General features: G+C 34.6%; 1 protein-coding gene across 16 annotated transcripts in view; it reads left to right on the forward strand.

Moving 5' to 3' along the window:
• Positions 1-27,104, forward strand: part of bt (projectin protein bent) — a 486,238-nt gene that overhangs the window by 250,589 nt on the left and 208,545 nt on the right. For all 16 annotated transcript variants that reach the window (XM_083117398.1, XM_083117403.1, XM_083117397.1 and 13 more), the window contains 9 exons: positions 5,447-5,572; positions 7,903-8,047; positions 9,147-9,286; positions 9,766-9,910; positions 13,000-13,141; positions 14,639-14,763; positions 17,555-17,693; positions 22,975-23,189; positions 23,485-23,691. In XM_083117398.1, the coding sequence (XP_082973524.1) occupies positions 5,447-5,572; positions 7,903-8,047; positions 9,147-9,286; positions 9,766-9,910; positions 13,000-13,141; positions 14,639-14,763; positions 17,555-17,693; positions 22,975-23,189; positions 23,485-23,691 (1,384 nt within the window). The remainder of the gene's footprint in view (positions 1-5,446; positions 5,573-7,902; positions 8,048-9,146; positions 9,287-9,765; positions 9,911-12,999; positions 13,142-14,638; positions 14,764-17,554; positions 17,694-22,974; positions 23,190-23,484; positions 23,692-27,104) is intronic.

The raw sequence follows: 27,104 nt of genomic DNA on the forward strand, positions 1-27,104 counted from the left end.
TTGGTGAATGCATGCATCTCGGTAATAGGTATGTTAGTAACATCATCTGATTAAACTATTAATCATCTAAATCATTAATTATCTTAACAATTAATCAACTTAATCATGAATAATCATTAATCCACCTTACATTAAAAATCAATTACATATAACAAATATACACAGCGTTCAATTCATAATTAGTTCTTCAGATGGCATATTTGACAAGTTTTAATTTGTGTTTTAGTGTAGTGAGAAACCACCATCAAGAAGACCATCCTTGGCTGAACTTATACCTGATTGGCCAGTTCTTCATCACATTGAGAAGAAGGAGGTTGGACTAAATCGACCTATATACAGATAACTATGTATAGGTCACACATTATAAATCTGTCTCTTTCTTTCTCTCAACTCTTCTTTTCGTGTCTTATTCTTTGTGTTTCCCATTATGTTGTGTGTCAAATCTATGAGTTCTTTCTCTTCTGTGTTTCTTCTTCTGCTTCAGTATGTGTACCATGTCTATTGTTTTGTCTTTTCGAAAACATTGCCAACATCCTTGACTTTTTGAGACTCAAGACAATACACAATAGTTTCTGGTCAGATGTGGACAAACATGTGGTGTCATTTTGAATGACATTTAGGTACGGTGTACATATTTAATTATATTGAGAATTTCTATAATTCTTTCTGCCATTAATGTGCACCAGAGCTCAACATGACAATAAAATACTTAAAATATAACAAGGATAAACTTGCGCAAAATAATTTGTCAGTACTTATTCAGTTTTTGGTTGAAATAAATTTCACTTTCAGATCAATAATTATAAATGTATTTAACCCCCGTCATAAACTTTAATTTGAAGTCTTGAAATATTTGATTTAATAATTTGAAATAGTATTATTGTTGTAACAAATTATACTTAATTTTGACATAGCTGCTATTGATACCTACAACCTAGTTGCAAGTTACATGAATGTAACCAATCATCAAAATTCCTTTTAATGCACAAATAGCAGAAAATGATTTGATAGAACTCTTTTTCTTAGAAAGACAATTTAATCACATTCATATAGTTTTTCTTTATCAGTAATATATGTGTTATGTTCTGCTAAAGCTTAAAGACTACAGCACTTGGAAAGGTTTCCATATAGTGTAGTAGTTAACTCTCAGATGATAGTTTCTTGGAATGGAAATATAGTGGGCTTAATGAATGCATGAACTGTGTAAATCTGTGGCAGTATTTCCAAGAGGGAACTTGTATTAATTGTTCCATTAAATATATGATTTACATGGAGGGAAAAACTATGAACTTGAGATACTATGACAGAATCAACGAGAGTTCCAATTTTATTGAAAATTCTAAATTTCTCACTACCTTGTACATTCTGAGAAGTAACTAAAGCAATGAAAACAATAACATTTCAACAGTAGCTGAATCAGTGATTTGTGGTATGTGTAAATGAAGGGCCCAATTTTGTTTTGAAAGTTCATACATACGAGGGTTGTATTGATAGTACATATGTACAAGGGTTGTAAATTAAATAGTGGTAACATACATAGTACAAAGCTTTTATGGAACTTCCGTGCAAAATTACATTATTTCTCCCCAGTCTAATGACCTGTGAAGTTCTGTACCTTTTGCCAAATGTGTGGAAGCTGTTGGATGCCAGCAGCAAGGCCATTTCTGTTTATCACTGTAATGAGAGCCACTGCTTGAAGTACTGATGGAATGTCAGAAACCTTGAGTTCTTTCAACCATGGAAACAAGTCAAAATCACAAGGAATAAAGTCAGGCAAATATGGAGAATGTTCAAAGACCTCCTGGTGCCACCTGTACAACAAGGTGGTAACTGCTTCTGCCGTAGGTAGATAACTCGTTCATCATGCTACCATCAAATATTGTACTGCATGGTTGCCACAGGCTTCATATAAGCCTTGATGACATTCCTGTGAATGTTTGCCATGATACATGGATGGATTTCGATCCACGATTACTGTTCTGTTCATGCTTTAGGATGGTACACAACACTTTGTAGAGTTCAACCCCCCCCCCCCCCCTTCCCACACACACACTCCACGCTTCAACACACTTTCAACTGATGCCGCTCACTGCCTGATAGTGCATGGTCAGTGTAATCACCTCTTCCTGACAGTATTGCCACTTTTAAATTTACAACCCATGTATGACCAAGTTTTCACCATTATCTTTGTGCTTAGTCATTTGAACTAGAGGTTTCTGTGGTGGAGTAAGTGCACAGTGCGCTACGATGGCAGGGGGTCCTGGATTCATATCCTGGCCTGGACATGGGTGTTCTTTGTGAGCATTCCTTCATGAATTTCATCATATCATCACTCATCCTCATCTTTGCAATTAGCCGAAAGTGGCAGATAAGCAAAGTAATATAAACAAAATTAATAAATTGAACTTGAAATGTCTAAACGTAAAGAAAGGAAGGGGGGATCCCATCTAGTATTTATCTTCATGGTGAAGAATTATAATAGGAGTGTTACTTTCCTGCTGTTTTGTTTATCATCATTGTTATAAATACACACGAAAAAAATTCTAAAGACCCATTTAAAAAAGTGTTCGACATCCGTATGGCAGTATACTATAATAGTAAAATGATTAGTGACCATTTAGTCAGAAGCAAGGAGATTTTTGTACTGATTTCAGATAATTTAAGTAAACTATGAAATGAAATGCTTAAGAGAAGTCTGTAATTCTATCATCACTGGAATTGTAAATTTTAAATGACAAAGGAAAGGATATCTTTAGCAGAATATACATGTCAAGCCATAGGGAAGTGTGTTGGCGTTTAGAAATAATATGTGAATGTGATCAAAATATATGTTAGAGATTAAATTCATTATTATTACACTTGATTTACTTTAAAAAGCTATAATTTGAATTTGATTCAATTTCATTAAATACCATGTGTTTGGCAATGATTTTCTATGCTTATTACTTTCCCTATAACACACTGAAGTTATTCAGATTAAAGAATACAACATTAAATATTTAACTTCATACTTCTCTCTAACTTCTTTTCATTTCAGCTATCATTCAAAGTGAAATCCATTATAACACACACATTTCTAAATTAAATAAAATGCATTAAATTAGTAGAAATGTATTGTCCTGCATATGATTTATGTGTGCAAGGCTAGTAGATTAAAGTGATGACAAAGCTGACCTAGTAAGCAGAAAGTGTCTAGCAAAGACAAACTCCAACCTAAAAATAACTTTTTCTATTTGTTGTTCTTTGCAATTCCATGTTTCCCTTAATTTTATTACATCATTTTTTTAAGGATCTGTTGTTTTAAAGCAATTAAAAAGAAACATTATTTAACAAATGTGTAAATACAACCTTCATTAGAAAAGTTACAGGACTGTCGCTATGGAAAATAAAATACTGAACTTGCCACTAGTGGTCCCTGTCCCCTTCCTCCAAAGTAGTTACCTGAGCTGTGAACACATCACTGCCAGTCTCTTAGGAAGTTTTTCTGGCAGTGGGAGAAAACATCTTTTGCTAATTGGCTCATTCATATATTGTTGTTTGAATTGCTAAAATGTCGCCATATCACATTCCTTCAGTAGGGCAAACAAAAATAAATCACAAGATGAGAAATTGGATGAGTACGAAGGATGTGAGAATGTTGTTATTTGTTGCTTAGCAAGAAATATTTGTATTTTCAGAGCAGAAACCAATGACCAGAAACCTACAAGTCAGGGCTTAGGCATCTAATTGATTGCCCCACACACATCTTTGAATCACTGTTCGTCCTTAGGGACAAATCCATGATGAACATGAGATTTGTTCAAGGCAGGGTGTCAGTAGATGATATTCAAGATCTGGCCAGTATTCAACAAGTACTACTGGCAATGTGGCTTAATCAAGGACAGGCTATGAGAAGACCCATTGTTTCTAATAGAACACACAGGTCATGAAAAACTGTTTTTTGTTGTGAACGCTTCAAGGTGTCAATGATGGTCTCAGCCATTCTAACAACACTTTGTGCCCTTTCCTTGTCAATAAACGATAATCCATCTACCCTCCTGTCATTCAACAGAATGCCACTGAACTGAATTAAAAGGACACATGTATGTAGAGCACATGCCTTATCTTTAAATAAAACAAAAGTGTGAACAACTTCAGTGTATCTATGTCACAGATATTAACATGGTCCCAGAACTTTCCTAAAGAAAGGTTGTATGTGGGAGCAGAACGCATTAGAATTCAAGACTTGGAACTTGTGAGGCATTATTAGTACAAAAATTATTTTTAAAAAAAGTATAATTCTTATATCTAGCCAGTTCAAATTTGTTACTTTCGAAATTAAAACCGAAAAAAAAAGTCCATCTTGTTGCTTACAAAGGCAATGAAAGATAGAAAACTCTATCTTATTAACATATCTGATTCACTAAACAAATGCCAATGTTGTATCCAAATTACATGTGTACGAACAACAAACTGAAATATGTCAGTGCTTTTTATCTGTAGTTACACACATACTCTAATTAAATATATTAGTGGGTGAAAGTAATGGCAAAAATTTAAATAGAAGTTAAAATGTAATTGAAGGGTTTATTGAATTGTGATTAACTTTACAAACCATCAGATTAGAATAAAATGATGTGATTAAAATAACGATAATTTTTAAAAGTGTGTTATAATTGGTTTTCACTTCTATACCCTATTCTTTTAATTTCACAATTAATTAGGCATGCTTAACAAATATATTTAGTTGGAAGTAAAATGCTTTAATGCATATAAAATGTATAACAATAAATGTCACTGTGCATTTGAAAGTTGAGAGATAGCTCTTGAAAATATTTAAAAACTTTTAAGTAAAATTTAAGCTTAGTGAGCCATACTGACTGAAGTATAAATAAAATTCGAGATCTTGTTTTAGTGCAGCTTTCTGTCTTAATCAATCAATATGTGTTCAACAATTATGTATGAATCTGTTGTATATAACTAAATTGGGTATATAATTCTTCATTTTCTTCACAAAATAGAATATCATATTTATGTATTCATTTGTAAAACTGGTCATCTTGCTTTCCTTCTGTATATTTCATCTGAATTTATTTTATGTAATGTTATTTTTCTTACTAATAATTCTTACATCTTGAACATTATAAAACACACTATTATCATGAAACATAGAACACTGCAGAATTAATATTTTCTTCTTAATCTGTCTTCTACATGTTTCTTCTAACATTCTATGTTCTGTGATTTGTTTACATGACATTTCTTTATTTTATATCATGGCTTCATTTCTCTGTCTATTTATATTAACTAATATTTTTGGTTTCCTTATTGCTTTCTTTATAATGGTGCTTTCAGGTTCTCTTCAAAGCCAGTACATATCCTCAGTATAGCAGAAATTTCTAACTGAAAAGGCATTTTGAGCAATTTTTCATGAATATTTTCTAATATACATCTTTTTGCTATTTAGAAACAAGAATCGTTTTTGAAACCACTCGTGGACCAATATGCAAAGGAAGGGAAAGATAAGAAAGTGGTATTTGAAACCATATTTTCCAAGGCCAACGTCAAGCCTAAATGGTTATTCCGCAAAGATGTAAGTAAACATTAATTTTTTTAAAAAGAAAACTTCTGTGAGGATTATTAGAATTACAATTGTAAAATATGAATTGTATAACTTTAACTAATTGCTCTTGTTAAAAATAGGGCCTAGACATCCAGTGGATTCAGAATATACTTGGTATTTACAAATACAAATATTTAGGAATTTGGCATGTGCATACATGACACAAGTGTCTAATAGCACAACATGTACAAATTGTGAAATTGTTTTACATTATGTACTTTTTCATTTTAGGCCCATACCCAAAGGAGGGGGCAAGGGGCCATACCCTCTTGAAGCATGAAATATTTTAATGAACCCATAAAGATCTCTGAAAATAACATTAACCATTATTCAGATTTTGAAAGATTTTTTTTTATTGCATAAATAAATGATTTGTTTGTGGGAAGATGCAGGCTCCAGAAGTCTTCAGTCTGCAATATTTGGTAATTTTAGTTTTATAACCACAAATGCAAGGCTACCAGGTGTCTTGATTTAGTCAGGAGAGTTCATTATTTGTAAACCCTGTCACAATTTTTTTCAATTACAGTGTGATGTGAAAATATCCTGGTGACTTTTTTTGTTGTTAACTCGCATCCAGACATATTGTTCATTACAAGTCATTGCTAATACATAGAATTTAATTTTTTATCATTTATCATAGCTGTTCAATGGTGCTGGTGTAAGAGAATCGAAGAAAATTTGAAAACATTGTTAATTTGCAAAACCAATATTATTCAAATACCTATGACAATAGGTATAAGTGTAGTAAGTATAAAACAATAAGCACCAAGCTTGTTGTTGTGTGACAGCCTTTGTCTGTAAGCAATTATGTTGCTGATTGTCAGGTTGGGGGAGGAGGAGACTATCAGTGAGTTGATTTTTTTGGGGGGGACTCTACAATTGTACGTCTAGTTGCAATACTACCATAGCATTAGGGCCTCCCCGATGGTGTAGTGGTAGTGTCGTCACCTTGTAATCAAGGGTCCCAAATTCGATGCTCGGTGGAGGCACATTGTGGTTCAGATCTCACTTTAAACTGTAGGTCCAGTCCAGATTAGCCTTACTGTGCATAAAGTGGACTTAAAACACCAACTCACACCAAAAAACCATAGCATTAGTGGTTACATCTGATCCTCCAACAGTATTTCAGATCTTCTCTTTTTTACACATGTTTGGATCTACCCCCTCCTACCTTCTCTAAAAATCCTTGATACAGGCCTGTTACATATTACTTTTGTTTGGAAAGTACTCACCAAAATGTGCAAGATACAAGGCATAAAGAAAGTTAAGAAAATCATTTTTATGTTGAGTAGGTGTTTTAGTTTTTGAGTTGATCGATGTAGTTTTTTAATAAATGAACAGCTGGTTTTTAAAAGTAAAGATATTATTTTATTGCAAGAGTCATGTCCACCACTTCTGTTATTGTTAGGCATGGATGAAATTAATTGGTACTCTATCAGTATTGGCCAATGTAGGCCTGTCAGTGTATCAGTTTATCAGTAAAATTATCTATAATTTTATTGACTATATATATATATATATATGTATATATATACAGGAATAGGGTTAGAAATGGTGCCAGAAGGGCGGATAAATACAAATAATGAAGGAGACAGTAAACACTTACCACATGAATAGAAAATGCCACTCAGATCGCGAAATATTGAATTATTTCTATTCGTGTGGTAAGTGTTTACTGTCTCCTTCATTATTTATATATATATATATATATATATATATATATATATATATATATATATATGTGTGTGTGTGTGTGTGTGTGTGTAACCTGTAATTCAGTGTAAAGCCTGCCATTTAGTATTTATTTTTATGAATATAAATGTATAAATTGTGTGCCCTGGTTTTGTAAAATAAAAGTAAGTTATTAGTTATTTTTTCCCAAAGAAAATACCATTACTCGTAATTACTAACAATAGATTAGGATATTATTGAACCATTCAGGTTCTTAAAGGAGTATTTGCAATTTTGTATCAGATCAGTTGAATATTGGGTATCAATATCAGTAAATTTTATATCGGTACTGTATCAATATTGGGAAAAATTTCATATTAGTCCATCCCTGGTTTTGCTATGTGGCAGATACAAATAGCCAATATGCTAACTAGTCCATTTTTAAAAAATCAACTACTGAACTGAATTGGGATGAAGAGCATAGCTTATACCACTTCACCAATGTTGTTTATGCTGTAAATTTGGGAGTATCATTCAATAAGAATTCCTAATATAAATTCCATTGTAACCTTTATCAAGATAATTTTATTCATCACACACATACTTAATTCTTTTTCATTAAATTTCAGGAACTATTTCCTGGATCAAAGTACAAAATAAAGAGTGAAAAGGATGTTTATACGCTTATAATAAATATGCCCAAAGTTGAGGATACTGGAAAATATACAATCGAAATTGCTGGTACATCTTGTACTGCCTACCTGAATGTAGAAGGTAAGTTATATAAATTATAAATGGAGCTAAAATATGTGCACTTTGGATGTTATACATTTGTGTATTTTTGCCTGTGTTAAAGTCAGGATGAAAGAACAATGCAAGGTGAACCACAAAATTATAATATATATGTGGGTTATCACTTCTCCATAAAAATAAAAGGATCAGAAAAGATAGAAAATCACATGCACTAAAATGTGTTATCAATATTAGTGCATTTTTTTTACCTCTTTTCCCTCCATCCCATCCTTTATTTTATTCTGATAATGAGGGTGTGATATCCTAGAAACATTGATAGCCCTTTGTGACTTTTTATTTTCATACTTTGTGGTGTGCTGCATTTTTATCCTCATTTTAACACAGGCAAGACTATTTGCTTTTCTGCAAGCGCAATATTCTCATATTTGAAGCATTTGATTTGTTTTTATAAATATCTGAATTCTTTGTGTCTTTTCAACTTAGCTCTTCATGGTGATACATATTTGCTGTTCATTATGTTTAAATTTTGAAGTAGATAAGAGAATATAATAATTTTAATAATAACCCGTGGCATAACAGTGCCAGTGCCTACTTACCGAATACCGACTTCCAACCAGTTACAGGGTGATGTATGGTCAGTTGTTATTGTAGGTTTTCTATGGCTGGGTTATGCTACTTATTCATAGCTCCCCAATTTCTTCACAATGGTGAGTGGCCATCAGTCCCATGCACAGGCCAAAATCTCAGGAAAAGTTGTTATATTTTCCCCAGGAGACTCAAACCTGCGTCCCGTAGCCAGAGCCCAAAGCTTGCTCTTCAGACTGCAGAGCCATGGTGCAGGACAGATTAGATCATAATCGATGTAATTTTGTTCAGCAACTCACTTTTTATCAAAGTGCCAAGTGTAGGGGGAAGAGGTTGAAAATTAATTCCTATTTTTTCTAAACTGTTTCTTGAATTGACACTCAAGTTTCATTTTCTCCTTTTATTATATTATCCTGTTATGATGTTACATATACATTCAAACATAAATGTGAGAAGCGTAATGTACCCTTTGACTAGCACCAGCAACCATTTCATTTTATTGGAATCTGTTATTAAAGAAAAATTTGTGTTTCAGAACCTGAGCCAGTGTATGCATTTTTGAAGCCTTTGTCAAAGAAAACTGATGGTTTTCTTAAACATGAAACTATGATGGAATGTACTGTTAGCAACAGTTTGGCTATTGTCTCGTGGTGGAAAGGAAATGATAAAATACAGGTAAGAATATAAGTGTGCTTCAAGTTGACATCCATGATATGTTATGGCTGCATTGATAGTTTACTATTCATAACAAGTAATTGAAGTTTTCCATAAAGAAATCAATGACACGTGTGTTTCAGTCTAAAGTGCGAGGTATTATTTTAAAATTTGTGTTCAGATTTGTGTCTCATTTAATTTATCATTTTTGTTCTTTATGAAATGGTGATAGTTAGGGTAAGTTAGTTGTTGATATCACAAAGTCACTATTTTTATATCATCAAATAAATGACTCATGTAAAAACATTGAAAAATTGTGTATTGTTCAGTATTTTGTAGATTCCTGGAGGTCACATTAATGACAACATTCAGTAGCAATGATAATCATATTTTTTAAGCTTGTAAAGCTCTAATTTAGGTGAGGGGGATAATCAAAGGCAAAGGTTTTGTTAATTTACAATGCAAGTAAAGAACCTAATTTTTATAATGAAATATTTCAGGATGGTCCAAAATATGACATCTCCAAAGATTTAACAGGAGTGTGTCGTCTTACCATAAAAGATTCACAGTTTGAAGACAATGGCAACTACACTTGTAAGTTAGAAAAACAAGAAGACAAAACTACAACACTAGTGACTATAGTAGGTAAGCCCAAATAATTTTTTCGTAGAATTCTCAAATTCTGGAAATTATTAACATCAGGAATTAAATTTTGTTCATGAATATGAAAAAATAAGCTATATTGAAACTTCAATTAGTGATCAGCATGAAATATAGTGCATTTTTCTGTCCCTTGTGTGCCTGACTGAGGCCTGCTTGGCAGCCAGCCAGATGGCAACTCTCAGCATATCGCGTATGATTTCTCCGCTATGGAAACAGATAGCTTCGAAATTACTTCAAGTTCTCAGAATTACAGTTACAATTAAATTCAAAATGAGCCCGTTAACTGTCACAGGGGATGTTGAAAATGTTGTCCTCATGCATCCACACATTTCTGACATATTTTTAGGAAATTGTACGGAGCTTTGGTAACAAGACACGCTAAAAGGTTAGTTTCCTAACAGCTCGCGATGATAGAGTGGTAACTGAAACACATGGCTTTGTGCATAACTTGTGAATTTGTTAATCCCATTCCATATCAGTAACATCGCGATTTCAGTTCAGTCATATTTTTAAAGTGGTTACGTGTTACAAGTGTTCTTGTGATTTTCTATTGTTTTGTAAAGTGTTTATTAAGTGTTTAGTGTTCCAAATGTTTTTTTTGTGTTTTGCTATAGTTTTAAGAATGGCACATACGTGCACATTACAACCAAAAGTTTTTGTGTATGATTCGTATGTGATTACAAATTCTTGCAGGGATGTTCATAGACGATTTTCAACTCAATTCCCAGGTGTGTCTGTTGCACACAGAAATACCATGCGAAACCTTGTGAACAAATTGAGAACGGAGTCAGTTAAATTTCTGTAACTGGATTTTTGGCAATGTTAATGGTGGGGTAATTAATCCATGTTTAATATTCTTCTCTGACGAAACAAGGTTTCATTTATGGGGAACAATGGGACCTTTCTTCCATTGTTGAAATCATTTTAAAAAAGGATATCTAGCCTTTTCTAAATTTAATTTTCTTTGAAAAAAAAAACCTCACTATCCTGCAATATTTTTATCACATTTTGATCACACTCTGTGACTTTATCTCTCCTTTCCCAGCAACAATGGTACCTATTGCCCATTGTTGAACTCGTTATGAAAAGGGATATCTAGCCTTTTCTAAATTTAATTTTCTTTGAAAATAAACTCACTATCCTGCAATATTTTTATCACATTTTGATCACACTTTGTGACTTTATCTCTTCTTTCCCAGCAACAATGGGACCTTTAATCCATTGTTGTACTTATTTAGAAAAAGGATATCTAGCCTTTTCTAAATTTAATTTTCTTTGAAAAACTTACTATCCTGCAACATTTTTATCACATTTTGATCACAAGAAGTGTCTTCATCTGTCCCTTTTCACCATCAGTGGGAGCTTTTGTTCCATTGTTGTACTTTCTAGGTTTCGGGTTTGCAGCCTTGTTTAAATTTAACTTTCTTTAACAATCTTGCATTTCTGCCATGTTTTTCTCACATGTTGATCGTATGTTGTGCCATTTCCTCATTTCCTGCCAAATTTAATGGTAATCAACTGATTCAGTGTGCATGGCTACATGTGCGTAAGTGTTTGGCACCTGTTTCATGACTCGAACCCGCAACATCTCAATCTTTAAGCTGCCGTGATTTATTGTCCCATTCATTCCTCTTTTGTCACCCTGGCTTATTGGTTAGCATTAGTAAAGTGTTTATCTATAGGGGAAATTGAAAAATAAATTCTATGCAACAAACTTTCACACATTAGAAGAACTGAAGGAGAATATCAAGAGAGAAACTGAAGCAATTTCAGAAGCTGAACTGTTGCATGTAAATGGACATTTCCTAGAAACATGCCAAAAATGTGTGGATGTATGAGAACAATATTTCCAACATCCCCTGTGGCAGTTAACATGCTCATTTTGAATGTAATTGTAACTGTAATTCTGAGAACTTGAGGTCATTTTGAAGCTAGCAGTTTCCATAGCAGAGATATCATACGCGATATGCTGGGAGTTGCCGTCTGGCCGGCTGCCAAGCGGGCTGCCATCGGGTGCACAATAGGGTGGATCGAAAAATCGTTTTTTTCGAAACCGGTCTGCGGCTAGTGCTGAAAGTTTGTGGTTGGTGGTCCTTTTAACCTATAAAAAATTCCAACTTGATCGGATAATATCTTCAGGTTGCGCTTTTTAGTCAAAAATTTAAATTTTTATGAAAAAATATCAAAAATTTGCAATTTTCCCTGATGGTTTCTCGATGATTCTGGAGTGATTTAATGGCAAAAAATTACATATATTGCTTGTATGTTACTTAATATTAACGATTTAGTGTGTTTGAATCAGGGAAAATGGTTTCTTAGTTCGCCAAAATTCGTCAAAAAAACGCCAAATATACAGAAATATAACGGATGTTGGGTAGGCGTTGGATAGTCGATTAGTCGATAAACTAAGAGCTGCAGTTTACTTCCTTTTCTATAACCTTATCGTTTTTGGTAAATTTAAGTCGGTGGGGTCGAGTAATTATAGCGGGTTATTGCCTACCCAACATCCGTAATATTTCTGTATATTTGGCGTTTTTTGACGAATTTTGGTGAACTAAGAAACCATTTTCCCTGATTCAAACACACTAAATCGTTAATATTAAGCAACATACAAGCAATATATGTAATTTTTTGCCATTAAATCACTCCAGAATCATCGAGAAACCATCAGGAAAAATTGCAAATTTTTGACATTTTTTCATAAAAATTTAAACTTTTGACTAAAAAGCGCAGCCTGAAGATATTATGCGATCAAGTTGGAATTTTTTTATGGGTTATAAGGACCACCAACCACAAACTTTAAGCACTAGCCGCAGACCGATTTAAAAAAAAAACAGTTTTTCGATCCACCCTAGTGCACAAGGGGCAGAAAAATGCACTGTATTACAAATGAAAATATATGCTGACCCTTTTGCCTATTTGAAGAATCAAATATTCCATCATCAAATTGTATGTTATTTGGTTTGGATGTCATTAAAACAAGGCAAAGAAGTGTAGTTTTATATTTTATCTTTAGCATATGCATTGTTTTTAAAATTTTACAATTACAGTATGTATGCATTGAATTACAGAATATCCTTATAAGTTTGTGAAAGTTCTGAAGAGTCAACAAGTTACAGAAAAGAATGTGGTAACATTGTTGTGCGAGTTAGATGAAGCTGATGGTGAAGTTAAATGGATGAAGGGAGATGAAGAAGTGAAAGCTGACAAGAGGTAAGTAAAACATACATTCCAAACAAAACTCTTCTTGATTTTACCCTTCTATTTTCTCCAATAATTCAACACAAACTGAATGCAAAATGTTTATATATTTTATTGAGTATTTTCAATGTTTATTTTGTTACAATGTAAGATGTCAATATCCTACAGAAATTGCATGCAACTTATAAGGGGAAAAGTAAAATTAATGTATGCTCTGTAAAATCTCAGGAGTGTCACATTAGGTTTGTTAACACACTTTGAACTTGTATCAGAAATCTATTTTTAATATTCTAAAGTATTCATGTGACAATAATACCAGTATAATATCTCTAAAATCTAACTGAAACAGAAATGTGAAAGTAGGGAAGGCATCTAGACAATATTTTTTTAACACATTCCATTTGTGGAATGGGCATAGCCCATTGTACAACTGCTGTCCAATAAGATGGGCATAGCATGCCTTCGATATACGCTTTCATTGTGAATATTTGCACCACTTCTCTTGTACAGTGTATTTTAACCACTTCTTTCAAATTCAAACTGCTAGATGATACATGTTTTTATCACTGCTGAGTCTTGCATGTAATTGTGTTGAATAACATTGTGCTTTTGCTTATATCCTTGAGAATTCCGTGAACATTATGGAAATTCTTCATGAGGATTTCAAAGTTAGTGACCATTTAGAATCTGAAGAAGAAGTGTTTAGGTTACTTTTCATTAATTATTTTCATATTACATATTAAAAATATGTTTTCAGTAACTTTTATTACAATGTTTTAAGATTTTTCTTTCAAAAAATTGTTTGTTACAGAAAAGACATATAAGTGAGTATATATACATGATACCTAGAATAAAACAATGTTTACATAGCATAAAGTATCAAAACCTACCATGTGTTTTTAGTATTGCATAGAACAATTATTATTTTTTAATTTTTTATGATGAGCTATTGAACAATTATCAATACAACTTTACACAGTTGTAGGATCCTAACATACTTTTTTTTTTATTCATTTCAATAAATTGCAGGGTCTACAAACTTTTCTATAAAATTGAAGTCATCTTGTTCTTTTACTAATTGTGTATTTTGAGAAGGGGATTCCAAAATTTCTATTCTCACTAGAGCATAATTCTTTGAGGAAAAACAAAACCCACCTCAACTGTCTATAGTAAATGGTTTTCTTTCAATTATTTTTTTTTCATGCAGCATTGTGTATTTGAAAAGAACATGCTTGAAAAAGACTCCTGTTCCAAGAGGCTTACAGGTGGAAGAGACTGCCATCTGCCAAAGTATAAAGTTATAAAGTTGTGTACCTGAACCAGCATGTCTTTAGGCACATAAGTAACTTCTTGACATCAATTTCTCCATTTCAAATAGTTCAAACCTTGGGTTATATAATATTTATATGCAATAAAGACAGCTGATATTTTTAGTCTACAAATGACACATGTGCCAGAAATGTGTTACTTTTTTTTTTAAAATGAAATTTATTTTAATATCTATTTCAGGGTCCAAATAATCAAGGATGGTAGAAAGAGGAAGCTTGTCTTCAAAGATGTCAAAGTTACTGATGCTGGAATGTATTCCTGTGTTTCTAATGCAGACAGAACTGAGGCTGAATTGGTCGTTGAATGTAAGCTCATTAATTACTTAAACAAACTTTGTGTACTATTGATGCTTTTTGAATGATTGATTAATTTGGTGTTTTAAGTTCACTTTGTGCACAGTAAGGCTAATTGGGACTGGACCTACAGTTTAAAATGGGATCTGAACCACTATGTACCTATACCAGGTATCGAACTCGGAACCCCTTGATTACAAGGTGACAATGCTACCAATGCACCATCATACACCATCATGTGCAAGTGGAAGAAGTTTTTTATACAGTAAAATAGACTTCAACATATGTACTTCTGGCCTAAGAAGATTGGCAAATGTACAATTGAAGTTGATACAACCATGGATACTTGCACTTGAGCCAAGAATTCACCTTTTGTTTGTGAACAATATTTCTGTAAATGCATTGTGTATAGAAGTTCACAGGAACTCAGGAGATTCATTGGATATCTCAATTCATTACACTAGAAGTAGAATCTTATTTCTACATATATAAGAAGAAAATAACTTACTTTATTGGAAGAAATTTTATTCCAAGGTCTGAAAAACATTTTTTTTTCTTTTTTTTCTTTTTTTTCTTTTTTTTCTTGTAAGAAACTTTCAAAAGGTTCATATTCATTTCACTATTTAAATCCCTAACATAATCATCAGTTCTACTGTACTTGTGAGCTGCAACATGATTCCTGATTTCTTTATCTTTTACAATGAGTAGTACTTCTTTCACAGTGAAAAATCTTAATCTCCTTCTGTTTTTGTTAAGATGTGCACTTGCACAGGAAGACAGGATGGAAACCACTAGAATAATTCAAGGTAGAACACATTAACAAACCCTGCTATTACATGATTCATATAATCACTCTTGACCTCACTCCTGGAAGGAATTAGAATCATTGCACCCAGTTTCATTTAAAGTGGAACGTATGAAAAAACACTAAACAGCATGGAGCATGACTTAAAGTTGAGGATTACATACAACATTATTTGTACAGTTTGCTTTTGATTCAAATGCAAATTATAGTGCACAGCAAAATGTTTTCCATGCTTTATTTTCTTTCCAACATCACAAAACACTCCAGTACCCCTTATCCCTCAAAAATAACACGTGGACGTCATTTTAAAGGTCAGATTGAGATGGTTGTGCAAATATCCTGTGCTCCTTTCAAATCCTTCTTAATCTTGTTGAAATATCGTACAAAGTCCCGATCGTTTAAATTAAGGGATCGTAGATAGGCTATGAGAAGCCTGATATTCGAAGTTATTTGGCTGCGAGAGGTGTATCGTAAGAGGGTGTATAGCTCTGAAGAGCTACGTCTACACTTAACCAAGCAAGGGGGCTAGCCCTGTGAAATAAGAACTACACTCACGATTAACTTTAAACACTACAATTGACTGGTCTGGCAAGGGTGTGAGAGAATGAAAGACAAGGATAGAGGAACGTTTGTTACCTGTAGATCTCGAAGTGACGATCGACTCGCTGGTTCGTTGATGAAACTCTGATGAACTCTCCTGAAATAGAACTCCTTTCCGATATTGTACTACTCCTCGCTGTAACTCCTTTTGTAATGTTCGGTAACAACTATTCACGCCATAACTTTCTTAGTTCAACAACTTGTATAATTCCGAGGCAACGACTGTGCACGCGATAGATTTCAGATACCGACTGTGTGAAGAAATATTCTCCCGAGCTATTTAAACGAAATTCAAACTTCGGCCGTTGAGAGAACGCGTCTCTCAATAACGGTGCTTTCAGTGTAAAGCTGTGTTTGCAGTATCTTTCCTGTGATTCCGGAAGAATTCGTAACAGCGGATTTTTACATCCGCTGAAGATAGCAGGTGGCATTTGCTTGAAAGAAGCTCTTTCCAGCTTCTTTCATACTCGGGCCCTTTTTATGAATTAATTAGACTATTGGACTATGGCGCCCTGGGTCCCGGATTCGAGTCAAGCCTTCGGCATGATACGTTATCAAGCGATTTTTTTGCAAAGTATATGAAAATTAAGAAATTGAGTCAATGTCATTAGATAATAAAATTATTCAAATGATAATCTACCACCTATCTAAATTCCATCTGTGTATGTAAAATGTATGACAACATTGTTGTGCAAAACTCATCATGAAATCCAAGTACTTAATCAACATAAATTAGTGGAATTGATTACCATCATTCTGGTGGGTTTGGGTTTATGTCATTATGTTTATTATTGCAAACCTACTACAGTGGAACCCGGATTTTACATTCCCGGATATTACATTTTTTCATGTTATACATTTGATATGGATAGTCCCAAGATAGGAAAATGTTATAAAATTTTCCTCGATTTTACATTTTCCTGCATTTTAGCCATGGTAGCTCAGTTTTTAGGGCATCTGACTACCATGCGAGAGACCCAGGTTCGATCCCCAGTGGGTAGAACCTGGATTTTTTCCACCTGTTCAAGTGGCTCCGGCACCCACCCAGCGTCTTATAAAGTGGGTACCTGGAGGAAACTCTGGGGGGTAAAGGTGGCCAGGAGCATGGTGCTGATCACATCACCCCACCTTCGGTCGTGATCAAGAAAGTGTGGTGCCCTAACCCCACACCCCCTATACACCTTCATGGCATGGTGCATAGCACAGGGGATCACTTTACCTTTACCTTTTACCTGCATTTTAGGTGTTTTGAGCTCTGTTCCCAGTGAAATATAAAATCGAGGTTCCACTGTAGTTGAATAATGGATTTGAATTGGTGAAGTTTAAATATGTTCATACATTGAAAATATTTTTTATAAGTTTTTTTTAACTATTTCTTTTTATTGTTCTAATTTACAGATCAAAATAGATTCAACAAGAAACTTAAGGACACAACAGTAATTGAAAGAGACAAATTAGTGCTAGATATTGAACTTCAAGATCAAACAGCTCCAGCAGTTTGGTATTTCAATGGTGAGCCAGTTAAGGAGTCTGAAAGGTAAATATTTTATTTTCTGCTACTTTGGAGATAATTTTGTACTCTCCCAGCATCTTTGTAAAAGGTTATCGATTCACAATATGACTTACATCACAAATTGTATTTCCTTAGAAGTACATAACATTACAATTTCAGATGGAGCAACAGTGATTCATTTGATTATTTATATATGAAGGATTTGATATTTTATGTACTTATATGACCTGGAGTGAAAGCTAATTTAATTCTCCACATCTTGTTATATTCCTTTCTCGTATTGTTGTTACTGAACTTGAATTATGTTACTTTTCATCGAAAATTTCCACTTTTCCAAGTAGTTTTGTTAAGAACTGAAGCTTCAATTAAATGCATCACACACAAAATTGATTCTATTGTGCCTGATTATATACTGTTACACATTCATTTCACATTTGTTAATGTTGTAATTTATGTGGCAGTACATAGCAAAGTATGGATCTAGTGTCAACTGACAACTGACAATATCAACTTCCCTTACAGTTGAATATACATATTACCAGTGCTTTTTTTTTTTCTGGTTAGAAATGTTCTGGTACTCTTCAAGTTGGTTTGTCATTGCGTTCATCATAAGTACTTCTCAAATTATTGTGGTATGATTATAAATGATCACCTATAAAAAGGTGCCAGTACAGCGTCCTGTTGCGTACCACCAGAAAAAAAAGCACTGCATAATACTAATTATGAGGGTGATTCAAATGAAAACCTTAAAAGTGCAATAAAATTCTGAAAAGTTGTACAATTGATTTGTAAGTTGGCATGAGTTGTCCTTGTGGTTGAAAGAATTACCAACAGGTGGCAACATAATGCTGCAACACTGAAGAATGAAGCAGCGTCAGTGGAAAGATGGCTGCCCCATTGTCGACATGCACCGTGTTAGAGGAGTGATCTGTGATGCGTTTTCTGAGTAGTGAAGATGTTAAACCACTTTAAATTCATTGCAGGATGAAAGCACAGTACGGTGATTTGTGTGTGCCCCTGCAGCAAGTGAATGAGTGGTGTAGAAAGTTTAAAAGCAGTGTAACTTCTGTGGAGGATGCCCCGCGACTAGGCCAGGCACACCATGTAGTGACGAATGAATATATCGCCTCAGTGGAAGAGCTTGTGAAGAAAAACTCGCATTACTGTGAAGGGAATAGCCGCTACCATTTTGGATATTAGTGTTGGTTTAGGACAAAATGTTGTCCATGATGTGCTGCGATTCAATAAAGTGTCGGTGAGATGGGTGCCACGTCAGTTGACTGCTGAATTGGGAGACAATCATGTCCATGCCTGTGAGGCAGGGGTGCCCACAGGAGGTGGGGGGAATTATGGTGCAGGTTGCGCCATCAAGATTTTTGGGGGGGATTTTTTCCCTTCAAATAATATATGATTCAACATTTATATATTTTTCCAAAATATATGTAAAACTTTTACACCTTAAACACACCATATTTAATCCATTAGTTGAAGAAAAGAAAGTGTAAGGGTCTTATCGAAGAGGGGAGAGTAGAAATATCCAACTCTTACATACTAGGCCTTAATTGACATGAGGGTTCTAGGAGGGAGGATTCTGAATTAAACCTTGAGGGGGACAGTAGCCAACTGTACGTCTTAGATTATGGGGTTATTTTAGGTAGAGGGCAATTGAGTATCAAATTGAGGGGGTATCCAATTCTTGTGTATTACTATCGTCTTAATTTGTTGCGGAAATTCTGGTGTGGAGACTGAGAATTAATTTTTTGTAGGAGGCAATATTTACTCTTCAATATCAACAGTAAGTCCAAAATTGGCATGGAAATTTTGGTGGTAGGACTGAGTATTAAATTTAAAAGGGGAGATAGAAAGCTCTTGATAAAGTGTTAAATCTTAGATTGTCAAGGGATTTCTGTAGTGCAGAGAGTTCGAACATTAAATTTTGGAGACTGTATTTAGTGATATGGTATCCACACATTTTCGACCCCGAACGTACTAAAAGAGAAGCTGGAAAAGACTAAATATCTCGGGATTCTAAGAAAGTATTGACACCCCATTAAATTAATATTCTTTAAAGCCTGCAAAGAAATGGATGTAAAAATTTTTTGGCTTGCGCTTCGCTCGCAATTATGTATTCCAAAAATGCATGTTTGGTGCTTTGCTGAGGTGAATGTGAAGTTTTATACTATATCTGCAATACAAGACATATCGATATTCTCAATATTCATTAATAACATCATTTCTTAAAATAGAATGTTTAGTGTTGGTAACTGCTTAATTTAATGCAGGTGCATCATTTGGAACAAAATATATCAAATTCAAATCCACATTTCTAACTTTGTGACACTGAAAATTTTTACGTTAACAAGTTAAATTTGCACTGAAGATAAAATCCATGTAATTATTGTTATGGGTTACTAAAATAATTATAATTACCCCCAAGAAAATGGGAGGGGGTAAGTTCTTTGAAAGAGGAACCGTATTATATTATCGCCCTGAACTTAAGAATTTCTAGCTAGGGTTCTGTAATGTTTCGTGAAATAATAATTGAATCGGTCATACATCTGGAGCATGTTATTTTGTTTGCCAAAGTTGAATTTTCTGTCTTTATCTTAAGTTGTGTAACAATTTGTGTTAAATTCTGAAATTGTGAGTTTTATAAACCCACTCATAAACACTATTTATATGTATATTTACATAATTTAATTTACTACATTTAACCAATCAATGTGCTAACTTTAATTTTTTTTCGAAAATGGAACAATTAGAAAATATGGACAGTTTAACATGGTATTTCACTCAAATAGACATCAATTATTACGTGTTCATCCAAACTATTTTGGGGGATTATGATGAGCGATTTTAGGGGTGATCTTGAGTGATGGGCACCCCTGTTTAGGGAGGAGGGGCATATAAAGTATAATGTTCAGTAAAGCTAAGAAAAAGTTACTTTCGGTTGGCACTCTTTCGTAATTAAATACTTTGTGGGGATTACGATTTGGGGGGACACATGACATGATTTGGGGGGGATGGGCTGTGAGGAACTTTTGTATTGTTTCCAGGTTGAAGGTGATGGATTTCTGGAAACAATTGTTACAAGAGATGAAACCTGGGTGCACTATCACCAACCTGAAACAAAAAGATCGAGCAAGGAATGGCACCATAGATCCTCGCCAAAACAAAAAAAAATTCCGCACCCGACCATCAGCAGAAAGTCATGCTCACTCTCTTCTGGGATGCAAATGGGGTAATTTTTTAACATTACATGGAAAAGGGAGTAACAGTGACCAGTACTTCTTATGCAGATCTGCTCCAAAAGCACCTTCGCCTCTCAATGAAGAGTAAACGACGAGAACTTCTGATTTCAGGTGTATTGTTACTGCATGACAATGCCAGACCGTATACTGCCTGTATAACGGTTGCAACAATCCAGGATATGAAATTTGTATGTCTCACATACCCACCTTATTTACCAGACCTCGCCCCCAGTGACTTTCATGTGTTCGGATGGCTCAAACAGGCGATGGGAGGCAAGCATTTCCGAAGCGATAAAGATGGGAAAACACACTGCATGAGTGGCTATAGTCACAACCAAAATAATTCTTCTCACGAGGTATCCATGCAATTCCGAAGTGCTGGAATACATGCATTGCACATCATGGGGACTATAATTTTTCTGTATTTCCCATTTGCCTCATAATAAATAAATGAGGTTTTCATTTGAATCACCCTCGTATAAATTCAACACATTTTTAATGTTTTCCATTTATTCTGAGATGATGATAAAATTTTTGGTATTTAAGAAAATAAGTAAGAAGTAACATGTAACAAATTGATTGCCCTAGAAAATAAAAGAGGCACATTACAGCTGAGTGCCTGAAATTAATTCACTGTTTTAGGGGTAGAGTACAATGTTAGAAGAGTATGAACAGGGACTGCCTATGGCTACCTTGAGGATGAAGGGGGTGATGGGAATGCTCACGAAGGAATGCCCATGGACTTAAACCAGAGACCATACAGGGGGAGATCATGAGCCCAGCATTCCATGTGCTCAGGTGACGAAAGAGCAAGGCATAAAAAGAGAAAAATCACTACATTGGTGCTGGCTTAAAAGTGAACATCCCAAGTCATTTTTCTTAAATCCTTTTCTTCTGTTCACTTATACACTTCAAACATGTTAACCCAGCAGTAAAAAATATGCAGCATAAAATAATGTAAGTACTAGGGCTGAGCCGATACTACTGTGAACTGATAACCCATACCGATGCAGATACTCTACCGATTTCCACTGGGTGAATATTCCATTGCAATTATAACAATCAATTTACCAGACTTTTGCTTCAAAATATTGAAGATTTTCATGGAATATTAAATACCTGTTATGTAATTGCAATATAAGTGCAAAATTAATGGTCATATTTTGCATTATCTTCAGGATAATTAGACTCTGCGAAAGTGCCACGTGCCATTCTTGCAGACCCCACAAAAGACCAAAATGCCAGGAGAGTTTCAGCCAGTATTGTTAAATAAAGTCCAACCAATACTTCATGATGCTGATACCACTGGTATCGACTGATACTAATGCTCATTTATCGGTAATGGCTTAGCCAAAGTAGGAACATACTATAAGGTGAAATGATGAACCAGGTCAGTCACTGTGATGTGATGTGTATTTACAGGTAATCATGCAAAGTGTGTCTACACTAGCCTCCCCAATTCTGCAGTGGTAATGTTACAATCTTGTAAACAAGGGTCCTGGGTTCGATACCCGGTGTGGGGCACATGGTGGTTCAGATCCTACTTTAAATTGTAGGTCCAATCCCGTTTAGCCCTCTGTGCATAAAGTGGACTTAAAACAAAAACTCAACTCTCTCTAAACTAACAAGGACCATATTCGGAACTTCATTTCTTATTGTGGTTTTCTTTTTTCTTTCAAAGCATAGAACACAGAACATGTTTAGCAACGATTTTCTGCCTGCAATGGTTTCAAAATTTTCATCAGGGTGATCATTGTGATGCGTATTAAAACACCCACACCTCCCTTTCCCACACACATAAAGCATGTAGTACCTGGTAAGATGCAAAATATCTGGGCTAATACAAATGAGTTCAAATCAACTCAATGTTATTTTTTTCTTCACTATTTGGTCTGTATTCATTGTAATTTAGTTGTATGTGTATAAGAGTACAGATTAAGAATGTTCTTTTCTTTTTTTATGTACTGACTGTACATTTTAAATTGAAACATATAATTTCAAGCATGTTAATTGGGCAATCTCTTGTACAAAATAATGCATTTTATTTATTTCAGAATTGAAATTAAAAATCTAGGAGGAGGTAAACACCAGCTGATCATTCATAATGCTGACGTATCAGATGAAGGTGAATTTATGTGCGAGTCAGGAAAGCTAACTTCTGCTGCAAAAATAACTGTAAAGAAAGGAGAAGAAATACCTGTCATAAACTTTGACGGAGATGTTGAAGGACCATGCAGTAAACCAATATATTTTGAAGTTCCATACACAGGTATAGTTACATGTTCTTAACAGAAATAATGTACTTCATGGGCATTTGTTTTATTTTTTTATGTGCAAGAAAAAACTGTAGCAAATTGCATTACATTACAGGAAAGAGTGTATGCAGAAGATTTGTAACCATTGTATTAGAATTGGAAACATAGTCTATAATATCAGAAAGTGTGAAAACATTGTACTCAAAAAATTAAATTTAAATTTTGATCATTTTGGCAGTAATTTTTCTGGTAATTTATATTAAATTATTTATTTTTAACAATATTTATGTGAATGCTATTTCTTTACAGTTGGTGGAACAAAAGTGACACCAGTGGAAGCCAAGTTAGTAAAGGATGGAAAGGCTTTGCCACTGAAAGAAGTTGAAATAATAGTTCAAGAGGATAGAGCAACATTCAAATTTAAAAAGCCTGCTCGAGCTTTGAGTGGTGCTTACCAATTAAAAATTTCCAATGGAAGAGGTGAAGCTGTTAAGAATATAAAAATTAACATGCAAGGTAAGTAGATTTTGTTCTGATTGCATAATTAACCCTTGGTAGACAGCAACGACTGTGATTAATAAAAATGGCGCAGTTCCTCCTGATGTCATGGAACTCATTATTTTTATAAAGGCAAATTGGTGTACATACGTTCTTATTTGTGTGTTTCTTGTTTTCTTCCCCATGTTCATCGAATGAAGCTGAAGTACAGAATAATCTATAAATTAATTAATGACAACAATAGTTGAAAATTCCAAATATTGGAATTACATCTCTTCATATGATTTTATTTTTTCTAATTTTTCATGTGAATGATATGTTGTCAAAACTATGTTACATGGATCTACAGATATTATTTAAACTTCTTTTGTTTACACTAAAATAGCACTTTTCATGTTGCCTGCTTCAACATGCTCACATACTTTGTCATCACTAACAAATTTTATGAAAAATTTCCAGGCAATCCCACATGACATTACATTTTTGAAAAATTTTGTCATATTAGAAACAAAGTTATAATGTAGTTAATGTGCAAAGATCCTGTATTGCTGGAATATTAAGCCTTTTCACGCATTTCTATTTTCTCTTTGCATTTTCAGGGTGGCGACAGACCTGGAAAACCTGGAAAACCGGGAAAAGTCAGGGAATTTGAGGTGTCAAAGAAAGTCAGGGAAATGTCAGGGAATTTCCTCTTCATTGACTTTTTTATTTTTATTTATTTTGACACCTCAAATTCGAACACTCTTTGGAGGAAAATTGTTATAACTCTGGCACTATGTGAGCAATCTACTTCGGATAAATTTTGTTTTGCAGCTAAACCATCAGCGCATGCAACCATGTACAATTCAGAACGCCGAACCTAGGAAAGGGGGTTTGGGGGCACGACCCCCGAATTTCAATGGGAAAAAACAAAACTCTGGAGTTTGCCCCTTCTTCTCCCACTATTTTGGGGAGAAGCCGCGAACTTTAGTATTCTTTTCAAAGAATGGATATTTCTGAAGAGAATGAAACATGTTTCATGTTCTTGGGTGCCATACAAGTTGAATAATTAACCAAAATGTGATTTTTTTTTAACGAGAAATAGGTAATTTGCATTTTTGGAGGAAAATTGTTATAACTCGGGCACTATAGGAGCAATCTATTTCTGATAAGTTTTGTTTTTCAGCTAGAACATCAAAGCATGCAACCGTGTATAATTCAGAATGCCGAACCGAGGAAGGGGGGTTTGGGGGGCGCGACCCCCGAATTTCAATGGGAAAAAACATGAACATCTGTAGTTTGCTCCCTCTTCTCCCACTATTTTGGTGAGAGGGCGCGAATTTTAGTATTATTTTCAAAGAATGGACATTTATCAAGAGAACGTAACATGTTTCATGTTCTTGGGTGCCATACAAGTTGAATAATAAGCCAGAATGTGATTTTTGTTTTTACGAAAAGTAGGTAATTTGCATTTTTAGAGGAAAATTGTTATAACTCGGGTACTATGGGAGCACTCTACTTCGGATAAGTTATCTTTTGCAGCTAAAACATCATAGCATGCAACCGTGTACAATTCAGAACGCCGAACCGAGGAAGGGGGGGGGGGGGTTTGGGGGCGCGACCACCGAATTTCAATGAAAAAACAACAACAAAAATCTGTAGTTTGCCCCCTCTTATCCCACTATTTTGGGGAGAAAGCGCAATTCTTAGTATTCTCTTCAAAGAATGGACGTTTCAAAAGAGATCGAAACATGTTTCATATTCCTGGGTGCCATACAAGTTGAAAAATGCGCCAAAATGTGAAACTCTGTTCGGAAATGTGGCATGGATATGTTGCAGAGAGGGGGGGGAGGGGGGGATGTTAGTCATCAATATGAATTTCCCAGGTTTGCTCCAGACGTGTGTCAGAGTTTCCACCCAAACATAAAAGTATGAAGGTCCAAAAAGCACATTCATTTCGTAATCAGCACCATGATACCATATGGTATCATCGGGGAGTAAAGGTAAAGCCTCTAAATATTACGTGGAAAATGCACTGAGTTATCATTTTTTCTTGTCCGTATGGGAGTAGTAAGGGGACTTGTCAACAGATGGAGGGGATAAGAGCGGGTGGCGACGTCCGATAGTTGTCTGACGTCGTAGTAAGGCATATTGTTGGGCAAACTGAAGGAACATGGAGACAAATAAGTTCCATTGACACATACGATTTTTTTTTGTCGAATATCGTTATCCGACAAAGTATCTCACTACAACATGGGACAGAAATTGCATGGACTGCAACATCCAACAAAAATCACATGCATAAACAAGAAGAGCTTTATACTGCAAATATGCTGCTGGAATTTCATTACTCTTCTGGCTCACTTCACCTTATTTAATGTAGCAGTGCTTACGAAGGTTTTGTTTCATCATTCTGATGCATTACTGGTTTCGCACAAGTTAACATACCTTTACAATGACATTGCACTATTCTTAGATATCAAGAAGAATCCAACCAAATGGGATATACAGTATATTGAATACTATCACGAAAAAGTGAAACATAAACTGCATTGGTGAACGTTATAAAAATTGGCAAGTGCATGCTCCCAATCTCAAATTTACTGCAACACTAGTATTGCAATGAAATTAACGCCACTCTCTGTCCTGTCTGTTTAATCTCGTGAGAGATGGTCTTAAATCTCTCACTGAGTGAAGTTAATGTCCAATATTATGAAATAAAATACTAATAATAAATACGTCAATATTTTAATATCATATGTACTCGAATCATTCAATCATAAAAGCAAATCGCTTTCTCAAGAATTGACTTTTCTCTGCCAGCTCTACTAAATTTTCACTTCCCATCTACTGATTTATACGAGGGGTGGCCAGACAGTAATTTCAATTAGTAGGGACATTGATTTTTCGCAATCGCGAAAACCGTGAAAATTGCTAATTGCTGCGAAGTTATGTTTAGGAATATGCAGTGATGTCTGGGCACATTTTTCGCCCATTTTAAATATCGAAATAATGCGAATTGTTGGTGTTTCTAGCGATTTTTTTTAAAAAATGTCCTAAAACAACGAAATATTCCATGAAATCCAACATCTTGACTTTTCTAGGCCATGTTTGTGTACATAGAACATGCAAGTCTTCCAACATTTTACTCAAGAGTAAACTATAGAGTTATACGTACATCGTACATGATATAATTCCGACAGCCACATTAAATCATGTATTTCCCACGATTTTTTCAACTTCTATCAAAACCATTTGCATCACAGAGCAAAGTGGCAGGGTTCTAACAGAAGATCGAGTGGCTATCTACCGTCACACGGGAGCCGCACCTTCGTATTTGTCGCACGAGATATGTTTTGAATTACCAAGCTAAGTGCGCACATTCGACATTTGTCAAGCGAGTAATAATGGAGCTCAGTCGTTAGGGCGTCTGACTACTATGCGAGAGACCC

Source organism: Lepisma saccharinum, chromosome 2, assembly GCF_977018435.1.
Source record: "Lepisma saccharinum chromosome 2, izLepSacc3.1, whole genome shotgun sequence".
Taxonomy (NCBI): Eukaryota; Metazoa; Arthropoda; class Insecta; order Zygentoma; family Lepismatidae; genus Lepisma; species Lepisma saccharinum.